The following is a 12,463-nucleotide window of genomic DNA, read 5'->3' on the forward strand; positions in this document are numbered from 1 at the left end:
TGGCCTAGCTAACTCTTGTGGTAGACACATGCCAATTGAAAAGGATACTTAGCAAACCGTGGCAGGCAGGCATTGTAGAACAGAAGCTCTGACCCCAATTACAAGGTGCAGTGTAATTAATTGGTATAACATGGTGGATTTATTGAGAAATAGACTGGTAAGCTTCACACTGTTTATGTAATACTCCGAAAAGCAATCTACATGAGCTTGTGACAATAGACTGTTCCACATGACAAGCTGATTTTATAGACATCGATGATTTCTGTCTATAGCATTTGGGTACAGAAAATACACAAGCAAAATCCTGCAGCATATCTAGTATTCTAATAAGTGTCAGCTAAAGGCAACTGTAATTAGTTCCTGGCCATGGAGAATTGTTCCCATCCAAAGTGACCATTCAGGGCATGTTCATTAATGAAAATTCCATTGTAGCCAAAATGAAGGACTCTGGATCAATGGGAGAATTTGCATTATATTAGAATGTTCCCGGAAAGAAGCCTCTAGGCCAACAAGTTGTTGAACTCCGACAGCTGGCATTTCCAACCCACAAAGGACAGAAAGTTCTGCACAGCAAAGAGAAACAAGCATACAAGAGGCCTGGCATATAACATGGACGCTCCCATCATGAGACCATAGAGAAACTACAAAGTCTGCTGTGTTTATATGTAGCACTGCGTGATAACACAAGCTGACTGCACCAATGTGTCAGCTCTCTGGAGCAATAACCAGTAGACTCATACAAAGCTACAGTCTGGGGAAAATTAAAAAGGAGATTTACCAATGACAGTGTCCTTTCAGTAATCTTACCGCTTACACTTCCTTCTAGTACATAGAACTACATTCTTGCAGCTCAACAAAGGCACCGCAGACTTAACTCTAAAAGGGTACTTTTTCTATTGCAGTTTCCACATGCATTGGTCAATGGCAGAATAAAAAACTCTTACAAAAAAAAAAAAAAAAAAGTTACATGAAAGCACAACAATGGTTGTGCCAGAAACATAAAAACTCAGCTAGGCAACACAACCTATTTTAAATGGGCAATAAAGTTTCAAACAATTTGTCAGTTAAGAAATTACCACTACAAAAAAAGCAGCTTTTAAGTCTTGGCCACTTTCTTGCTATTTGTTGTTTTTGTTTTGTTTTTTTAGGACAGAACAAAGGAAGCTATAGCTAAGCACAGGAGAGGGCCTGAGCTGTGTAACTGCAATCTAAGCACCAGTTAGCCTCTCCAGAGGATCCAGGCTGTGCCTGATCATCACGGCTTTTTCCCTTATCTGGGATCATCTATAAGATTCTGGACAGCTATTCCTTAGTCCCTATTGCTATATGTCCACAGTGCTGCCTCCAAAATGTAATCTACCAATCTTGCAACATTCTTCCATTTCTTAAATTTCCAACAAATTAGGTCAATAGAAGAAAAAAAAAAGTAAGAAGGGAGCATAGGATGCCTGATAATGTTTGTGTTTCTGTGCAGTTTCTGTTTCCGGTAAAAGGAGGATTCTTGACTGCCCGATATGTGCGCCCAGCCTTAGTGTAACCCTGTGTTTGAGCCATTGCATCAGTAACCCTTTCTTCCACCACGTGCCTTTTATAGCAGTGTTATCCCCCAGCACAGTGCCAGTCTGTTTAGTCCAGTGCATTTTCAGCAACCCGAGGTCATGGTAAAGCTGAAAGCAATAGGTGCTGTCATGTGACTGACCTCTGAACTAAGGAAGGAAAGCCAATGTATGAGTACCTCTGGTCCTTCCCCTTCCAAACAGCTTTGCAACATGAAGATGCTCAGGGGCTCACTTGTACTCCTCACACAGTCCTTCAGAGAGCAACCCCTTCTTCCTTAGTAATAATTCAGCTGTCCCAATGTGGTTGCCTTCAGAGTTTAATCACACTGCAGTCATTTTGTGGTTTTTGCAGCACAACACAACCAAAACATGTGAAGAAATTCTTACAAATCCTTAAGGGTTTTAATCACCCATATTCTCAGGGTTCCAGAAAGGTAAGTCTTCCTATACGCTGTGAAGGGAACCTGACAGGTACTGGCACGCGGGAGTAAAAAAAAATGTTGCCGTTATGTTTCAACAGTTTACTGAAGTGTCATCAGTTGCCCCATTATAAGGTTTTTCCCTTTTTACAGAGTATACACTGATGCCATACTAGCCTACACCAAATGAGAAAAATGACTGAAAACAATGCGTAACTTTGTGAAAGCGCATTAATTTCAGAAGAGAGCAAAAGAGTCCAAACCTGAATCTGGTATCAGAACCACAGCAATCCCAATGTCAAGTTAGAAAACGTATGACCTGGTATTCTTTCAGCCATTATTTGTGGGCTTTATATAGTCATCAATTCTTGCCCCCCCCCCCCCATATGTTATAACAAAGTGCAGGTTTTCTTTATAGTAGAATAATGCCTTTTACTGAACCCCAAAAAATTGGATTGAGTAAGTCACTAACACTGACTGAGGTCATATAGGCAAATACTCTCTAGGACCACTTCAAAAATGAAATAACTGTTCAATTGGCACCACAATGAAATGCCAATGACACAACCAATGTAAAGACAACAGATGCCACTACACTGTGCCCTACTATCACCCACCATAAAGTCCCATTGTAAAATAAGATTTGAATTACAGCTGACTGTGGTGAGGAACAGATCCGTTCCATTCACATACATGTTACATGAATCCTGTGGGGGCCTTCCCTTTACTAATGAGCTATAGTAAAACAGAGAAAGCAAAGTGTCAGTCCAAACAGCATGGGTGTGAATTTGCATCATTCTGATTTATCTTGCCAACACGTGGCTTCCTGCTGACTTCTCTACACAAAGAGATTGCCTCATATACATGTACACACACTCACAATAATATATATAATATATATATATATATATATATATATATATATATATATATATATATTAAAGCAGAGAAGAGAATGTTACCTTCTTGCTGATTCTATACAATGTAAGTCAATGTCATGAATTACAGCTTATGTAGAATGCCTGCTTCCATTAGCAGCTCGCTGCTCCTTCTCCATATTAGAAATGACTGCAGTACTAGATTATACAGGAGTAAGAGGCAGACACTGTACTGATGAGTAAATCAGCAAGACACTGTTGTCTCTCACAGACAAGACAAACGGATGCCAGTCAGATGAAGGCAGCAGCAGCATTCCTTGCACTACATGCCACGGCTAAGTATAGAACACACTCCGCTCCCCTGGCACCCATCACTATAGTCAAGGCATGTTGCAGTGGTTACTGGCTTGTTCAACCTCTAAGGAGAGCATAAAGCTACCAGATTTATAGTCATCAGCCGAGCACTGCTAAGAAATACATGGCCGTGCCAGCAAGAAAAATTAACACTTTGAGTACTCTTGCACCATAACCACACCCTTAGAATGATAAAGAAATGGCATATGCACTTGATATGAAGACTTCATACATAAGGGAGACCCACCATAGACTAGGAATATGTATTAGTCTCTATGTGGCCCTCTTCTCTGGCTATACCTTTATTTTTCATATAAAAGTATATATAGCATCCTTGTTAGATCATTTATAGAAAATATCTGGCAAAATGCCAGGTGACCATATACACAGTGAGCAGTAGCATGCAAGACAACCACCTGATGTTACACACAAGCCTTTCATTGTACCAGTGGAAATAGATTACACTATGCATTATCAATAGACTATGTTGCAATGGTGGTAAATGCATTTATATGCTCATTGTACTTTATTTATTTGCTAAAACTATATAAAAAAAAAAAAAGGGGGAAAATATGGAAAATCCACCATATTCAGTAGTACAATGGGAGTTCCTCTGAATACTATGGGGTGGAGTAGAGATAGTGTGTGGATGGTTGCCCTGGCATCCATCTGTTCACCACACCCTGTAAAATGCCCAGACTTGGAAAGGATTTTCTGGGACTCCAGAAAGAAATTATTTCCTCCAGTGAACAGAATTCAGGGCAAAGGTTAATGAAAGGGACAACGTCTGCATTCATTACAATAATGCATCGCTATTATGGCTTTAGCTTATTAACACCAGCAGACCCTTCCCGTAAGCCGATCTTCCCTGGAAGCTGAGAACATGCAATTTCCATGGAGCCTACATAAGGGTCAGCAGAGATGGGGGCCACCATTAGCCGTCAATATCCTCTTCACTAGGGTGGAAGCAGCTGAGTACTTTAGGTTTTGCTGTATTTATGAAGAAGCTTCAAGTGTTCTTTTATGCCACAACCTCTTAAGCTTCTGTACCAGTGCATAACCTAGACCTACCTGGCTTAGTCACCCAGTGCATCCTGAACGTATCCTAGCTGGGAAATGTTACATTGGTGAAACAGAATCTTACTGGTTTCCCATAGTAACGCTATAGTTCTCTCTTTTCCCTGACTTGTGAGTATCGCTGCCTACCATTAACCACTTCTGTACTCACTCCATGAACAAAGCCCATTACCAGACGCAAGACACCACCCACAAACCTTAAGTCTAACATGAAGTCATCAGCTATGTGAGATCCGAGAACCTTCTGTAGACCACCACCCAAAAACCTTTCACAACTAGGTCTCATTCTTTTTAATGTCTTATCGGTCAGCAGTAACCCATCATGAAACATATAATCTTCATGATTCCCGAGACGCAAGTCATTACTAGTCTCAATAGGATTGACCCTGTGTGTGCATTTATAAGACTGCAGGATATAGTGAAGAACCTTATATAAAAGATGGTGGCAGTAAACTATCCAGTTCTATTATACAGATAAATGGATGACCAGTCAAAGCTCTAAGCCAAATACAAGCCTGCAATACCTGAAGCCACACTGAAGAGTAGTTATACAGTCAATTATAAAACTGTGGCTCAACCCTCATCCAAACACGTTCTGGTAATCCTACTAGATGAATGGGAATGTGCCGATTAAAGCCTCTTATGGCTGTCACCGTCTGCCCAAAGCAAATATTTCAAGTTCCTACAGTAAGACCCATAAGACAGGCAGCCTTCCATGCTGCCCCCACTATAAATGCTGCAGGGTTACTGCTGGTGCAGGGCTATGGTGTATTATGGGCTGAGAACCAAGAGGGCTATTGGAAGCTGCTATAAAATGGGGCCAAGTTCACAAGGTGCAGATTATATTAAAAAAATATGAATATAAATATATATAAATTATATATAAATACACACAAGTATATATGTGTGAAATCAGCAACAGAATGCACATCCACAATTTTGTTATAACAAATCATTGTAGAATTGGCTTAATAATTCTAAGGGCTCAGCGCTAGGGTATGTTCACAATACGGAATCAGCGCAGAATTTCAAGCAAATATCGCACTGTGGACTCCGCTTGAAGTTCTGCTTGTCCCATGGATTCAATAGGATGTCTCAAGCGCCCTCCGCCCAAAGAATTGGCATGTTCATCCGTAGACCCTCCCTAGACCATCCGTAGGCCCTGGAGGAGTCGTACCTATTAAAAGGTATAGGTGAGACATCTGCAGGGCCTCCTTTATAACCTGAAAGATTTTTGTAGGCTATGCAATGCCAAGTTTCTACAGGCATGTCTTACAGGGAAGAGCACGGATTTATGTCCATAGTCATAAGGGAGAACTATATGGGACCAGAGAAGGTGGGATGTATCCAGGAGCTCTGGGGACTGTATGAGGAGAATGAAGCAAGTACTGTACTAGGTTGCCAGGCAGGGGCAGAGTGCACAGGAATGTGCTGCACAGGCCCAGGGTACACAGACTTTCTGGAAAGGACTGCACAATCCTAAAGCACACTCACCACCTGGAACACGATGCACAACCCTAGCAAACAGGAAACCTTATCCAATGCATTGCACAGCACTAGTGCACACTCATCCTATGGGATGCCATGCACAGCCCTGGTACATACTAACACTCCGGCACACAGGGCCATAGTGAACACTCCCCCTCTGGCACACAACCATAGCACGCACTCCAACTCTAGCACACAATCATGGCACACACAACCACAGCGCACACTCACCCATAGAGCACACTCACCCATAGGGCACCCTCACCTTCTGTTGCATAGCTGTGATCCCGCAGGAAACTGTTGTTAATCTTGCGGGTATCAATGTCCTCCTCCATTTACAGCCTGTTTACTTCTCTGGACGACAGACAGAATAAGCGCAGTATCCATGATGCTTCCAGCAGCCTCTAGCAGGAGCGGTGAGGGAGCTGCCCCGGGCACGCCATGCCACAGCCCGATACGGCTCTCCGGAGACAGAATGCGCTATAGAGGGCAGAGGAGCGGGTGATGCCAGGGGATGGGCGCCACCTCTAGCACATGCTGCTCCCACAGGTCACCGCGCCCACTGCCGCCCGGCACCCCGCAGCCACAGGTCTGAGCCCGGGAGAAGCTGCCAGCGGATCCGCCGAGGGTGGCGGCTGTGCGGCGGGCAGGAGAGTCGCTGCGGAGTCTGCACGTCTGACAGCCGGCTGCCTCCTACAATTAGTGAGCGGTGCCCGGCGGGTGAGCTGATCGGAAGATGCCCGGTGCCCGATCGTGCCTTGGTCTGTACCTGGCTGAGCCGGGGAGATGCTGGTGCCTGGATACAGTCAGATGCTGCATTGGGCTCAGGCTCCTCCTCTACAGCTTGTTCTCTGCGTCAGCACAGCCTGCTCCTCTCCCCCATCTCCCAGCACTACTGCAGTGTGGGGGCTGCTGCCACATCCAGCACTGCCCTGCCATCCTCAGCAGCCTGGGCACAGGGGGCACCTACACCCAGAGGAGCCCCCTATACAGTCACTAAGGTCCAGCACTGCCATCCTCAGCAGCCTGGGCACAGGGGGCACCTACACCCAGAGGAGCCCCCTATACAGTCACTAAGGTCCAGCACTGCCATCCTCAGCAGCCCGGGCACAGGGGGCACCTACACCCAGAGGAGCCTCCTATACAGTCACTAAGGTCCAGCACTGCCATCCTCAGCAGCCTGGGCACAGGGGGCACCTACACCCAGAGGAGCCCCCTATACAGTCACTAAGGTCCAGCACTGCCATCCTCAGCAGCCTGGGCACAGGGGGCACCTACACCCAGAGGAGCCCCCTATACAGTCACTAAGGTCCAGCACTGCCATCCTCAGCAGCCTGGGCACAGGGGGCACCTACACCCAGAGGAGCCCCCTATACAGTCACTAAGGTCCAGCCCTGCCATCCTCAGCAGCCCAGGCACATACACCAGCACTACCATCCAGCACCACCATCCTCAGCAGGCCGGGCACAGACCCAGAGGAGCCTCTATACAGTCACCAAGGGCTCCCCAAACCTATAACAACCTGTCATAGTGTTACCAGTGTAACATTGTATCTGTAGATGGAACATTGTAGAACAAATCCATGTCAAGGAGGACAATTGTTCATTACTGCTCAAACTAAAAGCAGGTATAAGTGCAGCTGTCTGCAAACTACTAGAGAAGCCCTGCAGACCACTACCCATGCAATAAGGGGTCACTACATATACACATCACACATAGTATAAAGCATGTTCACTATGAGAGCTATGCAGGGGAAAGGTACAGAGGTTGAGGCTGATCCCTTGAGCCTTTTTATCAAGTCATATGGTTCCACACAAAGAACATGTAGTCAGTAGTTTGGCCACAGTAGTTTGGCCACAAATACCCAGATTCCAACACTTTTGGTGCTACCCCATTCCTGTTTTCAATGTGCACGTTCCCCCTAAATAGTCAGGTGGGTGAAAACTAATTTAAAAAAGGGGTGTTTGGGGAGGGGGGGGGGGGAGCGGTAATCAGGCCAGACTTATGGTGCGTTTACTCAGTCAGATTTATCTGACATATTATTGAAGCCATAGCCAGGAGTGGATTTGAAAAGAGGAGAAATCTCAGTCTTTGAATCTTTTCATGCTATCAGCAGTTTAATCCTTATGCTAATAAATTTTGGTGCACTGTGGATGGGACTAATGCCCCCAAGTGCACCGATCCACACATGGCCAGTCTGTTCTCCTGATATTCGGATATTCGTTACGAGAGGTGGGCCAGTACACTGGAGGTAGAAGTCCTGCCCCCAGTGCAACAAAATGACTTATTAGCTTAGGGGTTAAACTGTTAATAGCACAAAAACTTCACTGAGAACAAAAAGGGTTTCCCTTTAAAGGGATACTCAACAAATCTGTACAGCCTTCAGGAATCAGATTTGAATTTTTTCTATTAAAAAAAAACCTCAAGTCTTCCAGTAGGTATTAGCTGCTGGATGTCCTGCAGGAAGTGGTGTATTCTTTCTAGTCTCATAGTGCTCTCTCTTGCCACCTCTGGGGGATTTGCTACTTCTCTGGACAGTTCCTAACACAGACAGAGGTGGCATCAGAGAGCACTTTGCCAGACTGGAAATAATATACAAATTCCCCAAGGGCATACAGCAGCTGATAGGTACTGGAAGGCCTGATTTCTAAAACTTTCTGATATCCGATCTAGACTTTTTTTTTGGAATACCCATTTAAAAAGGTATTCTCTGGAGTAGGTTATTGTAATTTTATGGACATGTTGGGTTATCACAAAGATCAATATATTATGGCAATATTCTCCACCTCCATCGTTCAGGGTATACACATCAGCAATATGTCAAAAAAGGTATACTGCAACAAACGGATTTAATAAACTCAATGGGCCTATCGTCAAACGTAGTCAACCAGTGAGTATGTTTGGCCTATTCTGAACACACATTTATATAAAAAGGTGCAGCTTAGCAGGCTCTTCAGTACTCTAAAATGAGTGTACATATAGAACATGGATCTAATATAGCCAACTAGTGGATGGGCCCGCTGGCAGTATCTCTCTAAATGTTGGCAAGGTTTCTTAAATTAAATCTGGGTAATATGAGGACCTGTGAAATGACAGACACTACTGATTTTAGTCTGCATGGCCTCAGCATTCTTACATCATTTAAGCTTCCTTAGTTATGCAGCTTTTCTTTTTTGCGCGTAGAAGTTGTAGCGCGAAAAGTCAGTACTAGGCCATGTTCACACACTACACAAACGACCAGCCATGAACGGCCAATATTTAACGCTGCTTACAGCAAGAATTAACAAACATGAAAGGCGGAATGTACAGCGTGTGAACATAGCCATAAAGATGGGCAAAACTTTTCAAAACTTCAGTTTGACCAATTTGCCTAGTTTTGGTAAAAGGTTTGGTGAACCTTTTCGGTGGCAGATGCCTGCTGGCATTTAGCACATGGAGGTATTGGAAGAAGCAATTGCTTTTTCTAAGCAGTCCAAAAAAATCCTTTTGAGTAGCAATAGGTTTTCCTTGGAAAGGGAAGTAGCAATGCATTGAGAGCCTAGAAAACAAAGACAAAATGGCACACTTGAAACAGAAAAGAGTGACCAATTTCTTTGTGCACGGATCTTTCACAATTTGTGTATTATAGGGAAAAATTTAACTTAATCAGCACTGTTTCAGTAAACTTTTCATAGATCAGTCTTAAGATATATTGCAAAGTTTATTTTATCAGAAAAAAAAAAAATCTTCCTATTTGTTATCCAGTATCTTCTCTGCCATACTAAATGGCTATCAACTCGCAAAATCAACTTACCAACAAACTGTTGTGTACTGGTTACATCTCCCTGAACCAGCCACAACAAGTCTATTGGAGGGGGAGGAGGAAGATGATGAAGTGCAGAGAAAGACTGCTAAAAGACAACTTACAGAGGGGAAAAAAAAAAAAAAATAGACTAAAAAATGGCATATACAAAATGAATAATGGACAGCTCATCCTGAAGTGTCACCTGAAAAGACTTTCAATACAAGTTCAAAGTTACCCGATTGTGCACAGACAGAACAGATGCTCTTTGCTGCTTTAACTCATGTGTTTGTGTGGTCCCACTCCTTTGTTGTTCACTGATCACAGTTCTTCTATAGACCTGCTATTTCTAAAATGATATGACTCTGTGCATAGGCTTTTATACTGGCTCTATCATCACCCTTCTGATTGGGAGAACAGTTGTGAGTATGAGTAAGTTATGAGTAGAGATGAGCGAACCTCGAGCATGCTCCAGTCGATCCGAACCCAAACATTCGGCATTTGATTAGCGGTGGCTGCTGAAGTTGGATAAAGCCCTAAGGCTATGTGGAAAACATGGATATAGTCATTGGCTGTATCCATTTTTTCCAGACAGCCTTAGAGCTTTATCCAAGTTCAGCAGCCCCCGCTAATCAAATACCGAACGTTCGGGTTCGGATTGACTCGAACCCGGTTCGCTCATCTCTAGTTATGAGCTATACAGAGGTCATGTAATTATTCTCCTTTTTCTTTCTGCCATGTGGCCAGATAGGCCACAACAAGTCACCTGAAGTTCAAGTTCTCACCAAGTTCTATGGGTTCGGTTCTTACATCACTGTTTAGCACCAGTACATCAGAATTTATTCTATGACTTTTGCAATATAAAAATCAGTCTAAGCCTTTAGCTAATGTAAAGTATCGCAAGACATCACCCTTCGAATGTGTTTTCAAGTCCCTCAAGTCAGTGTTTAGATGTTATTTCTATGTACAGTTTTGATGTGTACATGGCAGGGTATGATGAATCAACTTATTTCAGGGACTCTGGCACTTCTCCCAGAAATGCAAAACGCAGAGTCTTCTGCTTCAACTGTCTGAAGCTGTAGTGCTAAGGTGGCATCACAAACGCAGATGCTGGTAACATTTGGGACTTGTGCTTAGATATTGGAAAGTCTGAGAAAATATGCCCCTAATGCTCAAATACTGAATCCATCTTACATCCCATAGAATTCTATTGTGTGAACTGCCTTTTTTTCGACAAACTTCAAATGGGAATAAATTGACAGCTGAAAACAATGGCCGTTATTTTAAATTAAATTGGAGGTAATTAATAAAAAAAAAAAAAAAAAAAAAAAAAAGGTAATATCTGTTCAGCCAATAATTGTCCCGTATAATCGTGTCCTTCGCCTGCAGTCATGGCTGGATACAACAGTATCCACTAAGAGCAGGATTAGCTATGTACCAGTTATAGAGTGTTTCACTGAAAGACTAGTATGTTACAAATCAGGAATCAAAACAAATGTAGAAAGTTGTAGAAGTTTTTATTTATACAGTGAGCGCCGAGACCCTCACTGATCCCAAGAAAGGGGATGCAATTGTTTCTGCAATGAATGAAGTGCTCAGCACACCTGTAAGGCCACTGCTCCATCCTTTATAAAGCCACCAATACCACCTAGTGCTTAACAGTGAAGTGTTCAACAAGCCCCTCTACACCAATCCAGTCCTAATGTGAGGACATAAGGGAGAGGAGTCAGGGGAGTGCCTGATCTGGGATCATACACTAGATTGTGAGGTCTGTGTCAGTCCTAATGTAGGATCCATATGGCCTACACTACAGTCTGTTTTTCAAGCCATGCATCTTTAAGATCTGCAACCCACAATTGCAGTACCAATGAGACAAGTGAATGTGTTTTCCTACCTTTGAGCTCTGCCATGAGTCGATACTTCCATTACAGCCCGCCTTAAGGGGAGGAGGGGGGATGCGGTCTGACTTTTTTAATACATGAACAGCCACCTAATCTCCCCCCCCCCCCCCATCAGTAAAACCCCTCTGGCCACTGACCACTGTGATCCAGACAATGAGCAGCATTAGAACTACATTCATTACTCTTCCAGAGGTCTCTCCCCCTTATACCTCCCTCTTGGCTGCTGCACCAGGGGCCTTAAAGGGGTTGTCCAGCTAAAAGAAGAAAAAAAAAAATCTTTCAAATCAACTGGTGTCAGAAAGTTAGTGATTTGTAATTTACTTCTATTTAAAAATCTCAAGTCTTCCCATACTTATTGGCTTCTATATGTCCTGCAAGAAGTTGTGTTTTATTAACATTCAGAAACAGTGCTCTCTGCTGCCACCTCTGTCAATGTCAGGAACTGTCCACAGCAGTAGCAAATCCCCATAGAAAACCTCTCCTGCTCAGGACAGCCCCTATCTCTGCCAGAGGTGGCAGCAGAGAGCATTGTGTATGAATGTAAATAAAAACACTTCCTGCAGGATATATAGCAGCTTATAAGCGTGGAAAGTATTGAGATTTCTAAATAGAAGTAAATTACACATCTTGATAACTTTCTGACATCAGTTGATTTGAAAGAATTTTTTTATTTTTATTTTTTGCTGGACAACCCCTTTAAGTTTTATGGCTGATCATATATAGCAGAGGTAGGGAACCATGGCTCTTTAGCTGATGCAAAACTACATTTCCCATCATGCCTGGGAAGCCAAAGCTAAAGTTTTGGCTGTTCAGGCATGTTGGGCGTTGTAGTTTTCAACAGCTGGAGAGCCAAGGTTTCCTACCCCTGGTATATAGCTATGTGAACCCCAATATAGATCTACACATTTCAAATTATTTTCACCATTTATATGTTATTCCCATTAGAAACGGGCACATTTGACCAATGGCGTGCACATACAAAAGAGTGACCTACGGTAATCTTTAC

The 12,463-nt window shown here is 43.3% G+C and overlaps 1 protein-coding gene across 4 annotated transcripts in view; it reads right to left on the reverse strand.

Annotated features, from left to right (window-relative positions):
- PPP2R2B (protein phosphatase 2 regulatory subunit Bbeta) overlaps positions 1–12,463 on the reverse strand; it is a 208,051-nt gene that overhangs the window by 98,456 nt on the left and 97,132 nt on the right. The window contains exon 1 of one of the 4 annotated variants that reach the window (XM_069972095.1): positions 6,041–6,478. The exons of the other annotated variants lie outside the window; for them this stretch is intronic. Coding sequence (XP_069828196.1) covers positions 6,041–6,110 — 70 coding nt within the window. The 5' untranslated portion in view covers positions 6,111–6,478. Of the gene's footprint in view, positions 1–6,040; positions 6,479–12,463 lie in introns of those variants that run through there. 4 annotated transcript variants of the gene reach the window in all.

The sequence above is a fragment of the Dendropsophus ebraccatus genome, chromosome 1 (assembly GCF_027789765.1).
Source record: "Dendropsophus ebraccatus isolate aDenEbr1 chromosome 1, aDenEbr1.pat, whole genome shotgun sequence".
Classification (NCBI taxonomy): Eukaryota; Metazoa; Chordata; class Amphibia; order Anura; family Hylidae; genus Dendropsophus; species Dendropsophus ebraccatus.